Genomic DNA, 17,004 nt, shown 5'->3' on the forward strand with positions numbered 1-17,004 from the left:
TCGGCCAATTGGCATGTGTCCTTTATTTTCCCATTGTACCATCAGTTACAAACTATGCTGGTCTCTCTGAATAAAGATTCATGCTATTAATGTTGAACAGAATAACATCACAGTGCTGCTTGCAGACAATGCCAAAAATCAGCCAATTACACATTCCACTGAGCCAACGACAACTCTCAGAGAGTAAAGCAAATGTAATTTCATTGTCATCACTGGATACTCTTTCAGCAATAGGTTTCTTCCCAGTATGTAGACAGTTCTGACTGATAATCTTGAGTGTTGGGAACTGGAGAATAATATAAAGTACAACACCATGTACCATCTATAAGAGATACTGGTAAAAGTAATCTATTTGACACACAAGAGATACACATTGATACATATCAATGAAGAATTGCAGGATTAAAAAGGGGTGGTGGTGAATGCATCTCTTATCAGCTGTTACTAGAGTCCTTTCTGATGTTTTAACAGGGAGAAGGCAGGATCCACAGGGTTCTGTTAATTATGGAATATTGAGGAATAATGAAAAGAAGATTCTTAAATAGCTTTTGGGAGTGGGTGTTTCATGCCTTGTTTATTGACAGAACATACAGGGGACCTGGCTCCTGGGTTTTATTTCCAGAAAAGTACACTGTAGCAATGATGGTGTGTTAAACCCAGACAAACTGTGAAGCATGTCTATTCTCCTGCATTAGTACTAACCTCATTTTTTAAAAAAAAAATCAATGCAAAAGTGGTTAAGGATTTATTTTCTCTGTTGCAATGCAGGCTATTGCATCAATGCTATTGAAAAAAATAAAACACTTGCTGTATTAGTTATTTGCTATTTTTACAAAAGAGAATCTTATAGCAACTTACAGGGATAAAAATTCAAAGAAATACAGACGAAGTTATGGTTCTAAATAAATAAATAAATGCAGCATAATCAAATAACTCTTTGTCTGTGAAAGTTTCTCTATTTCAAATTTGAATTATTCAGCTATTGATACCAGTAAGGATATATTCCATGACTATTGAGTTAAGCACATAAAATATTGTGTGAAGTCCAACTTCATTAAGAGATCCTTATGGATATTCTCGCGTAAATGGAGAGTTGTTGTCTGTCTGTCTGTCTGTCTGTCTGTCTGTCTCTTTTGCTGGCCATGCCCCCTACAGGTCACACAATTGGCCACAACAAGAATAAATCCTCTGCATAAAGAGCAGCTCTAACAACTATGTGAAGCAGGATCCTGGGCCACTCAAGATTCCTCCTGTGCATGGGCGGGGCGGGGGGGGGGGGAATCCTGCCCTGAACACGTCTGCTTCTTATATCTGAGTTATTACAGAAGAGTATACAGTACTGTCTTCCTAACCGAAAGGTAGAAATTGTACCCCAGATCCGAACCCCCTTAAATAATTGACCTGAGTTATTTAACAAATGTTTACAATCCCAGGATATGCAGTTAATGGAGAAGCACTTCCATAAAGAGATTCAAAGGGCTATCTTAATGCTGGCTCACAGATGTATTTATATCACTTGATTATCACCACTGGTTTGCTCACCTCTTGATGCTTTTTACCATAACGTGTGAACTGGCTTCATGGTGAAAAGCATTTCATTTCATTTGGTTTGAATAGATTCTTTCCTATTTGATTTGTTATGATTCATTCATACACACAAGCAACCCCTTGATGAAGATGCAGGAAACATGCATATGTGAAGTAGCTCTTTGACAATGAGCTGTAGTTTGTTAAGGGTTGCATGGAATTGTTATTCTGTAAGGGGTAAACTATAGTTCCTCGAATTCTTCGAGAAATGTGCTTTAAATGTATAGTGTATGTGCAGCCTCAGCATCTGTCTGTTTTGAGAAACAATGGTGTGCACCTTTGGGGGTGCACTGTGTCAGCAGCACTGAAGTGACCTCCCTGGTGCGCAAGCCTGGGCAGTGTGTATGGAGGTCCTGGACTATCCAGTCAACAAGACCCCCCTCTCAGACTCACTGATGTGGTCCAAAAGAAAGCTTATATTCATTTAGCACCAGCTTGGCTGCAGGAGTTGCTGGCAGGAGGCATGCAAGGCACCACCCAACCTCTTTAGGGACTTCACTGGATTTCTGTAGGATTTACTCCTTGGCCTTTTCTTCTCCTAAAGATACCCCACAAGGCGGTGGAGGTTTAGGATCAGAGTTTTCCTTCTCCTAGATGGTAGCCCAAGATTAACAAACCCCATCTGCTCCTCATTACCCTCTACAGCATGTGCAGAAACCGCCTTCATGACCATTGGACCCACCATTGGTCATGTCTGCTCAATCCACTGGAGCCTGTCTTCACATGCATCCATAACTCACTGAGGCTTTGAGATCCATTGGCTACTTTCACCAGGTTTAACTGGCCAGTCTAAGCCATTCTTGGGGTGTGGCCACTGTCACATGCTGACAGCTTCTAGAAACCACAAGTGAGAGATGAGTGCAGGGTAGGAACCAGGGGGACAAACCACCCCTGAAGGAGCATGACATATCCCCCCACCAGAGGTACTACCCATCCCCTAACACCTAATACACCCCAGCCTCAGACTAGAGATGATAACATCATGCATCTGTTTATAATCACTTTTACACAATTTCATTCATAGTTCCACTCCATTTCTGCATTAAACTGCTTTAAAAAACCTCTCTCTCTTTCAATACACACACACATACACTTAAACATGCATTTATTTATTTTTAAAATACAAATACAGCTGCAACATTCAGAGAAGTATGAAGTCTAGTTGACAGCTGAATCCCAACCCCCACTTTGGTCTGAAAAGTACAAATTGAGGCATTTTGTAGAGCAATCCTCAATGATGAACTTATTCAAGCGTGCTTGTTTTAACAGTATGATGTAGTTGTAGAATACTTCATTTCAAGCTATTAAAGCCACCTGAATTATTTGTATGCCCAGACTGTAGGCTATATGCTCAGAGGATCCTAATAGCCATTGATCATTTTGGTATTTTTATTAATTTAAAACTAATAAACAATTCTAATAATTAATATGCTGATTCCTTCATTTTCCTTTTGCTATTTAATTTCATGTATTTTGGGTGGCAGTGGTTGTGCAATTTTTATTTTTAAGTATTTTTCTTTCTCTTTTGTTGTGTACAAAATACAGTTGCCTTCCTGAAACTGTTTTGAAGTTTGAGGAAAACAATATCTGGGAAATACAGGTGGATCATTCTCAAATTATACCTCCCCATTGCTAAGTGTGTGTTGGGGTGGGGGCTTGTGTTTTTAAGTAAAACACCAGGAGTTTATTTATTTGTTTGCTTGATGTGTTTGCCACTGGATTTCATTGAAATTGAAATTCAGAGTGAATGTGGGGCTCTCCAAGTGAAATGTCTGATGAATTTTGAAAGAACCCAAAACAAATTTTCACAGAAGCAGCGTACTTTTCATGCACTCTACTTCTTGAGAAGGGATAGAAAGGAGGGAACTTATTTCTCAGTTCAGGGAATAGATAGGAGTATTACATAGAAGATCACCAGTACTGTGACTTTAATCATAAATAGTAATGGGTCAGATATTATCTGTGGTTTCTAAAGGTCTGGGCTGCATTGTCCTTTACTTATTGCTATCCACTACAAAACTTTGAGCAAAAAAGGTTTCTGGCAGTAATAATGAAAAAGTTAAAACACTCCTGTGTTCTGTCAACCCTATCCCACTTTAGAACTAATGATTTACTAAAGAATAGCAGTTAAATGAGAAGATGACTCAGGAAAACAACACAAATGAAAGTGATTTGTCCAATGATTCTGGACATTGATAAGACTTATGGGGTGAAATTCAAAGTAGTGCTAAAGAGACTGCTCTGTCAGTACAAGCATTTCTGCTCCCCTGATGGAAGAACCTTCTCTATCCCAACCCCATAAAGCTGATTTTGGGTGCAGTGCTGTGGCAAGAAAAGGAGAGGGGTAAAGCTCCACTGTGCTAGTAGGACTTGTTGCACTGGCTCCCACTAGCGCAGTTAATTAGCTGAGTTTGGCCCTCAGCATATTGAAGGAGAGCATGGCTGTCTAAAACCTTGAACAGGAATGCTCTTGTTAGGGGGTAAGAATTCAAATGAATGCAGTGTTTTGTTGCAGATCCCTAATGATCATTGAAATAGTAGAAACAATTGAGAACTATTGATTTATTGATGAATGTGCCATAGATCTGAAGGAAGCAAGACAGAGTCTAGCTAGATACCCAGAATTTTTGAATAATAGAATCATAGAGTTGGAAGGGACCCTGTGGATCATCTAGTCCAACCCCCAGCAATGCAGGACTATGCATCTGTCCCTTACGGGGACTGAACCTGCAACCTTGGTTTTATCAGCACAATGCTCTAACCAACTGAACTATCCGTCTACAATATATATTTCCAGATCCGCAATATGACTCAGATTTTGCTTCTGATAAATTTCTGTAGCACTTTTATTCATTTTTCCTCCAGGAATAGAATTTTTGCCTGTCTCTGATTACCTTTTGCTAATGGTAAAGATGCTGTGCGCATATCCTCTTTCTCATGCATGCACACAGACAGAACAGAACAACCGCAGCCAGCCCGGAAGGGAAATTGGAGGGGGGGGGGGAGAGAGAAAAAATCTCTAACTGAACCTTCAGTAAAACTTGAAAATGATGAAACTAATGATTGAGGCTGGAATATAGCCAATATACCCCCAAGCAAACAATCCTACACATGCCAAAGGATAAAATAATCCTAACCAGCATGCTTCAGGGTAAAAGCTTTCAAAGTATGCAAAGCCCTTTGGGATTACTCATCTCTGTTTAAGTGTCAACATTGTTATTACCTTCAGGGAGTTAGTAGTCTATCTCTCAACCACCATTAGTTTATGTTAAGCCTTCCTTTTCAAGGTACTTATTCTGAAAATAAATGTTATATAAGAGAGAAATGATTTTGCAGGTGTCAATTCTGTTGATTAAGTGTAATGGCAGGAATGTTAGGCTACTTGGCAGTGCAGTACATGGAGTCCGCAATTGCCAACAAGACATTTATTCACCTGCATGCTACTTAATACCCAAACAGCTCAATGCTTAAGCACTCCCCTGGCAGAAATCCCAAGCATGAAGTAAATCAGGGTTGCTTTAGCAGAGAATTCTGAAGCAGGCTAGACGATGATGAGTTTTACAAAGGCTATCCAGGTGCCATAAAAATAATGAAGACTCTAAAATGTCAGAAGGTTCATCAATACCTATGGTTAAGCCCAACTAGAAAATGCAACTATTACAAGATTTATTTCACAAATACTTTCTGTTGTATACATTGTGCCACTCAATCCTTTTCATGATTACTTGGAAGCAAATTCCACTGAGCTAAGTAGGGCTTTCTTGCAAGTAGGTGTCTACTGGACTGCAATGTTGGGCCAGGCGTGTCAGGGAACTGCCATCGGAAAGGCAGGTGGTGGAGGGGCTCTCGAAAGCTAGGAGAGACTCAGCAGCGGAGGAAGGTACCAGCAGGGGGAGAGAGGGAGATCAGAGAGAAAGTGAGTCGAAGGGATGGCTCAGGGAGTCTTCCGGCGAGAACAGTGGAGAAGTCTCAGGACCTCCTATAGGTACACCCACTCCTCGCTGGAAACTGTCACGCAGAGAATCCAGAAGACGCGTTTTCGTCAAGGAGCTTTTATGCTGGAGTAGATTCCGTAAACGCCCACTGTCGGATTCTGCCAGCGATTAAGGGAGTCATGTTTAAGGGCTCCGCTAAGGACAGAGTTTGAGAACCATGCCCAAACTCTGAGGGACTAAGCTTTTACGCACAAGCAGCTCATCATCCCATCACAAGGCGTTATTATTATTCACTTCATTTCTATACTGTACTGATTTTAAAAATCTCAAATGGTTTACAGCTTACCTTGAAACATCAAATAAAACAATCCAGAATAAAACATTACTGAAGAAAGTCATATATAAAGTATATATTCAAAGCAACATAATTAACAGGAAGCTAAAATAGTGCCTTAAAGATTTCAGAATAAAACATTACAAAGGAGGTCAACTACAGAATGCACATTTAATGAAGCAAAGTTAACAAAACAAACACTATCTTAAACATTTCAGAAGAAAATGCTACTAAAGGAAGTCAACTATAAAATGCACATTTAAAACAGCATAATTAGTTAAAGGGTTCTATGTGCATGGGCCAGAGTATTTGAGTCCTCCACTTTTAAAAGCAGATCAAGTCCCACCTCTTTCCACTGACTAGTATGCTGGTCCCAAACTTTAAGAAATTTGGAAGCATATTCTGATTATGGATGCTTCCAGGTGACCAGTCCATTGAGCATTCATCCAAATTTGTTTTGCAGGCAGGTTAGATGATGTTGTGTCATAGAATTATAGAATTGTAGAGTTGGAAGGGACCATGAGGTTAATTAACCCAACCTCCTGCTATGCAGGCATCTTTTGCCTAACATGGGGCTCAAACCCATGACCCTGAGATTAAGGGGCTCATGCCAACCAGCTGAACTATTTAACAATTTGTTAAATAGTGAAGCAAGTAGTGGTTATGGTGTTGGACTATGACTACGACCTGGGAGATCTGGGTTCAAAGTCCATTCAGCCATGAAGCTCACTGGGTGACCTTGGTTCAGTCAGTGCCTCTCAGCCCAACCTACCACACAGGGTTGTTTCTGAGGATAAGATGGGGTGGAGGAGAACCTTGAGCTCCTTGAATGAAAAGTGGGATAGAAATTCAGTAAATAAACAAGTAAATAATGTTATCCAGTTCATTTTCCCTGTCACTTTCCTTATAGCAAAGCCCTTATAGCAAAAAATTTGAACTTTGGTGTGCAGAACCTCCTGACCAATTGTAATTGCACAGCCAGCATCTGCTGGTATGTCATCAAATGCCACTTGAAAACAGCAACAGGCTGGAAACTCTAAAAGTAGAGAAAATATGTCAAGCCTTTAAATATGTGCAGAAGCATTTAAATCCTATTTTGAGGTTTTCTCATTTATTTATTCAATGAGCACTGAAGGTTCCTTTGGGTGGCTAACAAATCAAAATATTAAAAATCACCAAGGAAGGCCACATTGCAATACATACGGTAATTATAAAACCAGACAATAAAAACAAATATGCTAGTCATTGATAACAGGGCCCAGCAAGAATATAACCATGATTATTACAGCAACTTAAAAGCCTCATCTGAATTCTTACAGAAGGAAGGTGAGGTATAGACTGTTCTCTGAAATTGTTTGTTTCACTGCAGAAATTCAAACAAACAGTATTTTGTTAGTGTCACTTTTGTATAATCATAATGATCTCATGAGCTCACACCATCACCTTATACTGTCAAAAATTTTAAAAAGTGTTGAGCTATGCATATTTCTTAAATTGAAAGCAGTATAGCCCATGGCCACCCTATACTCCTTTCTATTGAAACTACCTTCAAGAGAAATAATGGCCTCAATTGCCCTGAAACCTTTTGACTTTCAGCTGTAAAACTCTTGAAGAATCCAGTAATCTACAGATCCATACAGGGGGGAATGTGTAGGAATCCTGTGGCCATGTGGAATCCATTAACCTTTCTGTAGGGAAGTTTTGGAATGTTGTAGGTTAAATGAGCACTCAAAGTCTGCCAAGCAAAGAGCACATATACAGTTTCAGGGGTATCCCATGATCAAGACTACTGTATTTGCTTTTTGCATGTTCCCAAAGTTCTTCTAGCAGAGATTTGTGGTTTCCTTCAAACAACCTGTCTATTCAGCATTCTTCTTGATTTGCTTACACAAAGCTTAAATGCTTTAATCCACTTCAATTGCACAAATGTACATTTCCAGCTTGCGCTTAAATTACCCTCTGCAAAATAGTGACAATCTGGAGGCACCCTCAAAGAAAAAGACAAAAGTAACTACCATTTTACAGATACAGCTGAAAGTTTCCTCCTAGTGCAGCGCTATAAAAAGTTATCCAGAAGCAAGCCCCACTGAGTTGCATATGATTGCAACCTTGTTCACTCTATAATTCTCAAAGTGTACTCCCCTCCCCATCAAATATGACAGGTGGGTGTACCAATCCACCTGTCAATTAACCTGACATAATGACATCTGGTGATGATCATTGGGACTTCAAGGCACCATGCAGGGATTGCAAAAAACTCTGTGAAGTGCTCTGAAAGGGCATTGATCAGCTGAGGCTTGAAAACACCTATCAGCTGATATGCAGTGACCTCAAGCCTGTTTTCAAGTCAGCTGAGCAACCAAGTACCCCTCTGGTGAGCTTAGTTGTGCAGCTGGTCTTGCGGGATTGGAGTCACCATCTATTAGCTAGTAGGTAGTGCCTTCAAGCCTGCTGGAGTTCACCAGGCCTTGTTTTGGGTAGGGATCAGCTGTGTAGTACCTCTTATTGTCAGTCAACTGATTATCAGTGACAGCAAGCCACTGACAGCAAGCCACAATTGACAGCACACTTTAAGAGTCCTAGTTGTGTGTTGTGCCTATCTCTACTTGTCCTACATCTGATGTCAGGTGTGAGGCAGCTATAGATAGGGGTAAATGGCCTCACAAGATAACTGGGGTTTAATTAGGCATGCAAGACAGAGGTTTACCCATTCATTGTCTCACACATACACCCCACCGCCCAGATATAGCACCACCAAATCACAGCTCTTCTGCTTTCAACTGGGAATATCCTCTGCTTCCAGACTTCTAACAACCTCTGGCCAAGTGAGTCACTCCCCTTTCCCTAGCCCCAAAGGGGTGATTGGCATTGCAACCACTGTGTGGGGGAAAAGGGTTAATGTGCCCATCTGTGTTATGAAAGCCAGCCCTACTGTCCACATTCATGTCCTGTTTCTATGACTTTTTCTCTCTACTCATCAGCAATTTTATCAAACTAGTAAACATTGTATGAAGCCTCAGTAAAGTTTGTCAGCTTTTGAACTAGCCCCCGTAGCTGCCTCTTTAAAAATAGTTTGCCTTCAATTAGAAGGTGGCAATATTTAATTTCATACCAATGAAAGTTTCACCTGCTTATTTCTGTATATCAGACCTATGTTCCAGGCACAGGGGCAGGCCAGACCATTTTACCAGGTCAGTTGGTAATCAAAGTGGTAAGTATATCTGTAAATTCGCATTAGAGTATCTTCGTGTCATATGAAACTTTCATTTAAACAACTGAATTATTAACTATTATTAAGTCAAAGCAGATAGGCTCCTTAGGACAAATGCTGGATATAGAAGAGAAGCTACCTAGCAAAGGTGAGAGATGGTGAGGCTGCATCTTTATTTGGAGCCCAGTCCTGTGACTTCTGAGTAAACGTCCTTAGTATTAGGCTACACAACACACACACACATTACCCACACAAGTGCTCTTTTAAGAACACACTGGTGACCAAAATAAACACAATAACACTTTATATTTCCTTTCAAAAGCTGGAAAGCATTTGCAACCTTACAAGGCAATTAAAACAAAAATCTCCTTAGCACTATCCAGAGTCACTTTATGCCCTCCGATTCCATGACAGCAAACTAAAAACCAAAAGCAAGCAGCTTTTGTGCATGTACATAATAAAGCAGATAGTCTTTGCTTTCTGTAGGGGGTAATCTAATGCAACAGCTTAGAGTGTGCTGCAGGGAGCTGCTAGATGAGAACAGCTAAGTTTTAAAGATTTGTTCTACACAAGAGGACTTAAGATTTGAAATAGGGGAAAGTGTTAGCCTCTCTTGCCCCTCATCCCAATTTTTGGCAAGGGGTGGCACAACGCTGCAACACAAGGGAGTGTTTAACTCTGCCCTAATTTCTTTCAATTTTCTACTTTAGTTCAGGGAGCCAAGTTTAGTTTACACCAGCCAAGTTTGCCCACCTGGGGCATAAAATAATATAAAATACCACAAGCAGAGATTTGTGCAACTCCTCCCTGACAGTAATAAACATAGCAAAATAACAACACATTAAACCATTCACTGCAGTTTCGTGACATCCCAGATCACTTGCCTAAGGGCAGGCTTCCTCAACCTTGGCCCTCCAGATGTTTTTGGCCTACAACTCCCATGATCCCTAGCTAGCAGGACCAGTGGTCAGGGATGATGGGAATTGTAGTTTCAAAACATATGGAGGGCTGAGGTTGAGAAAGCCTGCCTAAGGGTATGACCAGCCCTCTACATACAGTCATCATTTTAGCCCTAAGTTTTGGATGTTCTTGGACCTTCTGTTGAAACCTGGAAGTAAAGCTGTTACTGCACTAATAACCTTATATATGTACCTGCCAAATGGTTCGTGTTATGCAGACTTCAAAGCAGAGAGAGGGCGGCCTACATTCTATTTTCATGCCCTCTCAGCCCAAATTAATGTGGGTTGCAAGGAGAGAGGGGGTGAGGAGGAAGGTGCCCTGCTCACTTTGCTCTGACCTCCTTTCACTGGCTTCAGCCCTGCCCATTGGTGGTATGCACTCCCTGACAGACTCTTCCTGCAGGAATGTGGCCTCAACAGGAAAAAGTTCCTCACCCCTGATTTAAAAGTAACTATTTATTTATAAAAAATATTCAGAGTAACAAAGAGAATAAAAGCTTTGTAAGAAAGTCATCTGCTCCATTCTACTTTATTGTATATAAACTATATGCCTACCCACCCATGTTTGTCATGTTCCATATTTTTTACACAATGTAAAAAGGTCAGAATGTGAGGGAGCACACAGCACTGAACATCTAGAGCATATTTGCTTTCTTCTTCTTTTTTTAAAGAAAAAAAAGTTTGAGTAAGATTTTTCATGGTCAAGGGACAGAGCCCAAATTATGCAGACTATATAAATATGCAATGTTCCAACATTCATGTTTATATTGCTTCCAGAATTCATATTTTCTTAGCACAGCATTTGAGTTACTCTCATGCCAGAGATTATTTTCTTTAAACAAAGAAACTATCATGGGCACCACGATATGGTGGTGCCCATTTCACAGAAGGGAAACCCTGGCAATGCTCAGAACCTCACCCCTACTCTGCCAAATAGGCAAAATACTCCCCCCCCCGCAAACACAGACAAGAAAAGACAGCATCTTCCTAAAAGCAGCCAATTTCTCCTCACCAAACATCCATCTCAAAGTAAAAAACAAAAACAAAAAACAAAAATTGGTAGGGGTAGAGACCTTTGTAGATAATGGTCTTATTGTATTCAGGATCTCATAAAGCTACTTTTTCTAATACATAAAGAGAGTTATTACCTTGTTTAATAACTAAATGGCAAGTAGAAATCCAACAGTTGTGGTTTCTACAGCAGATGCATGAGAATATTCACTTCTGAAATATCTGGCACGCATTCGTTAAAAGCACCAAACTTCTAAATAAGCCATTCAAGTTGCAACCTTTCATTGAATCCAAAAAGTTAGACCTGTTATTGAGCTGGAGATATTATGCTGCCCCAGACAGTTTTTCCATGAAACAGGTATGATTTTCGGGGTGTGGGGGCATGTTATGTATCTAACAAAACAACTGGGGAAATATTATAGTTGTTGGGATGTGAGAAGCCTTCTTCTGTACATGCCAAGCCAAAACTACTTTGTAATGCATTTTGCCAAAACCCGACAAGATTGTAAAGTTTATTTTTCCTGCCCCTGTGCCTTTGACAGTAATCAGAAAAAGCAGGTGAAGCTTTTCTTGAAATGATAAGAGCAACTTAACCTGCTTAATTTATGAGGTTCTTCCAGAGGAAGCATGGGATAGAAATGGTCACTTATCTCTCTCCATGGTGGCGGTTGCGGCCTCAGTGCCTCGTCTCCCCGTGGAACCTCACCGTTTTTCAGTGGCCATTGCTGCTGCTCCTTAGCTGCCGCAGACCCACATGGCAATCCATCAAGCCCACTATTCAAATTGCCTATCCATGGCAGCCTGGGGGATTTGGGGAGTGGACCTGAGGGACACAGTCTTCCCTCAGGTACGTTTCCCAGGCGTAAAAGCAAGCCAAGGCTGCAGTGCAGTCATCCAGGAACGTCACCTGTGCAACCCTCCCTTTAGACATTTATGTTGTTTCTTTTAAGCCCCTTTTCTTTCCAGCATAGCGGGCTTTGCTATGGTCTTTGGACGGTTGCCGTATTTGGAGCTGGGAAGGAATTTCCCCTGCACTTCAGGTTTTGCCTTCCCCATAGCACTATGCACAACTTTGGTGGTTTAGGTCTTGGGCAGAATCCTTAGGCTATCTCCTAACCTTGGCGGGGTGTGTGAAGTGGTGACTCAGCCCCCTTCCAGCGGCAGTGTTTACAGGGCACCCCATTAGAGGGGTCTTGAAGGAAGACCATAGAGCCTGAAGCAGGTGGGGACTGGGCCATGGAGCTTCCTCAGCACTTAGGGTCAGGCCATCCATGTAAACCTGCATTTTGCGATGGCCCCTTCTCTTTCCCAAGCAGATCCTGTTGTGCCTCAGACCCTGCACTATGGGGCAGAGAGGGATACATGCCCAATGCCTATGCCAAAGATTTGCCTACCTCTGAAATCTATAAAGTTGTGGCCTTTTTAATCCCAGACAGTTGTGATGTCCATTTATTTATATACCCTAGTTAGTCAGACTCCCCAGTGGACAGAGACTCTATCGCTGGGCACACAATGGAATACATGTGCCACAATTGAGTTGGGCTACTGAGAAGGACAGTAAGTGGCAACTTGTATGTTTGTTGTGGAAATGGAACTCAAAAGCATAGCTGTCAACTTTCCCCCTTTTTAAAGGGAAATTCCCTTATTCCGAATAGGATTCCTCGCAAGAAAAGGGAAAAGTTGACAGCTATGCTCAAAAGTAGGCAAGATTTTTCTGAGAAGCAGTCTCTGTCTTCTTAGTCATTGGGTAGTTAGTTAACTCCTGCTGGCAGAGGCAGCCAACCCTGCAGTGGGTTTTCGAAGTCAAGCTATTGTTTGTATACACGGTAATCTCAGTGAGAGAAATCTCACTTGCTTTTACTGCATGCCACTCTGTGCTGGGCACAAATTCTTCTGCATGTTGTTTTTTTTAAAATAAAAAATACCCCTTTTCATTCATGATAAATCACTTCCCCTGTCTCTGAGAACTAAGTCAGAAATCATGAATGAGAGTTACAGGGAAGAAATGTGATGTAAAGCAGAAAGATGCACTTTAAACAGCAGCATTTCAGTGCAGTAGCCATCCCCCTTCTGACTTTGGCATTAATTGCTGCATTACCACTGTCCTGTAAGTCAGCGAAGCTTGGTATATGAGCAAACTCATCCTCCTTGCTGCTTTCTACAGAGGCTCTCTGTGCACCAAGTACCATCCGGATTGGTAAAGCCACAGGGCATCTTATGGCATAAATGTAGGCTGCATGGTTAAAATCTTGCTGGGGTGAGCTGTACCTTTAACACAGACTATACAAACAAGCCTCTACTGCAACCTTTCGCTGAAAGCTTTAGAGAAATCCATTTCAGCACAGAGGTGCTGCTGCTACTGCTGCTGCTGCTACTGGAACCTCAGATCAGACTTCTGTACCATCTAAGTTGGAAGGGGACTTTCCTGTCTCTGGACTGAAAGAGAGAGAGAGAGAGAGAGAGAGAGAGAGAGAGAGAGAGAAGAGCTTCCCTCCTCTTCGGTCAACCATGAGTGACTGTTCGAAGAGATGTAAACATGGAATTGTTAAATTTGCCCAAACCATCTTTAAACTCATCACAGGGACACTCAACAAAGGTAATGAAAGGAATTCTGTCTTCTGTAAACTGTGGGGAATGGGGAACTGCTGTTGCCAATTGGGGTTTTTATTATGGCTGAAATTAGCCAGGTCCCTTTGGGGACGTTGTTTCCTAGAGTGAAGTCATGTGCAGTGAAGGATGGAAGTGATGCTGGTTAGCCTTACATAACTGTTTGTAACTTTGGAGAGGCAGTTGTGGGCTCTGAGACATTCAGGCTGCAGTGTTTTCATTCATGTTTTTTGGGGGGGAGGTGTTGGTTCTACAAGCAGGTTTTTGTGCAGTTGTAGGAAGTCACTGCTTGCTAGTGTACACAAAATAAAAAGGTTTGGCAAACTGTTCTGCTCTAGTGTCAGATTAGTATCTTAATAGTGTACTTGATTGAGAATTCGTCTTGTTGCAAGTGGTAGTGTGTGTCTCTAAAAACCTTTAGTTCTAAATCTGGGACATTAGTTATTGCAGGCATTGCTTCAAAAGCTATTATTCTTGCACGCTTGCAGTATCTAGAGTGAAGTGTGAATCAGTTCACTGAATCTGTTTATTTTTAGATGGGTCAAAGCCTTCTCCTTCCTGTTTACCTCCACTTTCTCCTTTCTCTCCCCGGCTACAGAAATGGGGGTGGTCCCTGAATGTATTGAAATCAATGCCTTTTTTCAAAAATCATTTTAAAGAGTGAAATTTTCATTGGCCTTTGTTTGTCTGAACTTTAGGAACAGGGAAAGTGCTTTAATTTTCTTAAGTGTCCTGTGCATTCAGACCTTAACTGCTTCAAATATCTAGTTGAGACTTCTCTAAAGTTTATTGGCTTGAGCCCATTTTAAAAACAGGATCACATGTGTGTTTAATGCGGCTGTTGAGTCTCATTATGGTTACCTGATGAGTTTATTTCAATAAAAGAACATAAAGCTTTAAAAACACATTAGGTACATTATCAGAAAAATGAAGGAATGTTTCCTGAGAAGTTTGAAACCTCATATGTACTATTTTGGTGTTAGTGGTTGTGGGGGAAATGTGTGTTTGTTTTGGATGTTATTTTCCCACAGAAATAATTTAATGTGTACCTGGGGATGTATGTTAACAGCTGGTGACAAATACCAAGATATAATGTATTAGCACATCCTCTTCTAGTACAGATTGGGGAATTAATTCATTTGATTCCTTTGTAGTTGTAATGAACAGATTCAAAAATCCAATATATGGCTGGTTCCTACCATGATTTCCAAGTCAGTTTATACAAAACATTACGATTTCCATGTTTCTCTACTTATTCTCTTGCTGTTTCATTCCTTCCTTTGTATGAAGACTGTTGAGCATAAGGCCAGCTGAGAGAAATGAAAATCAAACAATTTAAAACTTGTTATAACTATCAGGCGGTGGCAGTTCTTTATCATCACCAAGGTGCCTTTTCATACAGAAACACTGAAAAAAAGTTTGCAGGACAAATACCATGCTGGACAATTGCATGTCAGTGCTGAGAAAAGAAGTGGTGGCATTCTTCCCCCATGGATTCAGGCTTCCAGCACACCAGTGTACTAATTCCTAATTCTATGGTGGAAAGAAGTTGTGTGTATTCTTAAAACTTTGAACTTGGTGATTTCTCCCGCCCCCCCCCTTTTTTGTCCTTCAGTGAAGCTGGTCTCTTTCTGAATGTCAGGTGTGCCAGCCACCTAGGGGAAAGGTTTCGGGAGACACTTGGACAAGACACTCTCATTGGGCCCCCTTTTCCTTACCACTGCAAACTGCATGATAGCCCTCCCCTCTAAGCACAACTGCCCTGAGGGAGAACAGAAGGCACAGGCAGGATGCTGCTTCATCTTCTCACAGATATCACTGTTGGGGTGCTTAGAGAGGGTAGGTATAACCACAAGGTTCAGGAATTCTCAGCGGACTCCTTGAAGAGATATGGGTCTTTCAAAGTGCCAGATGATGCCTTGGGCAAGAAGACCCAAGAATCCTTGCTGCATTATGGTTCCAAACAATTGATTTAATGCAATTTTTGCAGATTGATCATTAGACCAGCAACCTCCGTGCTCACCTTTGTTATCTTCAAAAAAATGAGGAAATTTGTCATTCAACACTAACAAAATTAGGATAAATTTAGTATCCCTGAGGGGAAAAGGTGAAGGAGAAGCATAGTTGGCATGGAGTGCAAAGGTCAATTTATTATACAGTATGTGATTATGTGTATGGATTATGCAATAAAGTCAAGCAGACTGTGTGTGTGTGTGTGTGTGTGTGTGTGTGTGTGTGTGTGTGTGTAGCCTGAGCCTAAGATATTTACTGAGAAGTTCCCATGAGTTAAATGATGTGTGCTGCCTAGTAAATGTACTGATAACTACAATTCTAATATCTTAGAAGTATATAAAGGGATGTGGAGGATGCAGAACTACTTCAGATTGATTTGGGGATATTGGTGTATTGAGACTACAATGGAGTTTGTGCTATCTAATGATTATGGTTCCCCTGAAAACAATATTGGTAATAGTTGTGTGTGTGTGTGTGTGCACCCCCAAATGAGGTAAGGTAAAGCAACTGCCTTAGCTGGCAGGATCCAAAGGAGCAGCAAATCCCAATGTAGTCCTTTATTCCCTCCTTGTTTCTGATAATAGATCTTCACTCACCCCTTCTTCCCTGATGGGTAGCGAGAGTATCATTTTGTCAATCGCCTCAGGTGTGAGTTGTGTGTGTGAGAGAGAGATGATTAAGTGTGTATACAGAGAGAGGGAGAGACAGAGGGAGAGAGATGGATGCCTGTACACACACTGAGACAGAGAACCACAGTTCCCACAGATATCTGATCTGGTAAGAGGAAATGACTATTACACCAGCACAAATAAAGGGTATAACAATGGTCTTGCTTCTGAATTAAACACCCCTGTTGAAGCTCCAAACCTGCTGGGCTTCTGCACATGAGTTCTTGTAATGAATTTATAGATTATGCTTCACATTGGTCAAGCATGAGTGTGAGACCCTCTAACCAGTACAAATGACTAGAAAATGTATGTTGCTTTATAACACTGGAATCATGGTCCCTTTGCTCATCTCTTGTTCGAAATGATGATGTGTGCTCTGACTTAGTCATTTCTGTTTTCTGGCAACATCCAACTTCAAAGCTGCAAACATTAGATGTTTGTGGTCTCCAAGGAATCAAACTTTTGAAACTTTAATCATGTCTTTTCTTTTGCAGCATGACTTTCAGACTGGAAGATGCAGACTTAGGAAGGCATAAACAGTAGGAACAAGTTGATTTTAAAATGTCTCTCAAGTATCTGATGTAATTAAAATCGAACATTCTCATATAATAAGTTAGGAAACTAAAAAGTCAAATAAACACTTATTTAATGGATTAAACATCTTGAAGAGAAAAGCAGC

The 17,004-nt window shown here is 41.0% G+C and overlaps 1 protein-coding gene across 8 annotated transcripts in view; it reads left to right on the forward strand.

Annotated features, from left to right (window-relative positions):
• KCNIP1 (potassium voltage-gated channel interacting protein 1) overlaps positions 1–17,004 on the forward strand; it is a 573,342-nt gene that overhangs the window by 71,876 nt on the left and 484,462 nt on the right. Inside the window, exon 1 of one of the 8 annotated variants that reach the window (XM_081852177.1) lies at positions 13,380–13,633. The exons of the other annotated variants lie outside the window; for them this stretch is intronic. Coding sequence (XP_081708303.1) covers positions 13,546–13,633 — 88 coding nt within the window. The 5' untranslated portion in view covers positions 13,380–13,545. Of the gene's footprint in view, positions 1–13,379; positions 13,634–17,004 lie in introns of those variants that run through there. 8 annotated transcript variants of the gene reach the window in all.

This window comes from Podarcis erhardii (assembly GCF_964252035.2).
Source record: "Podarcis erhardii genome assembly, chromosome: 2".
NCBI lineage: Eukaryota > Metazoa > Chordata > Lepidosauria > Squamata > Lacertidae > Podarcis > Podarcis erhardii.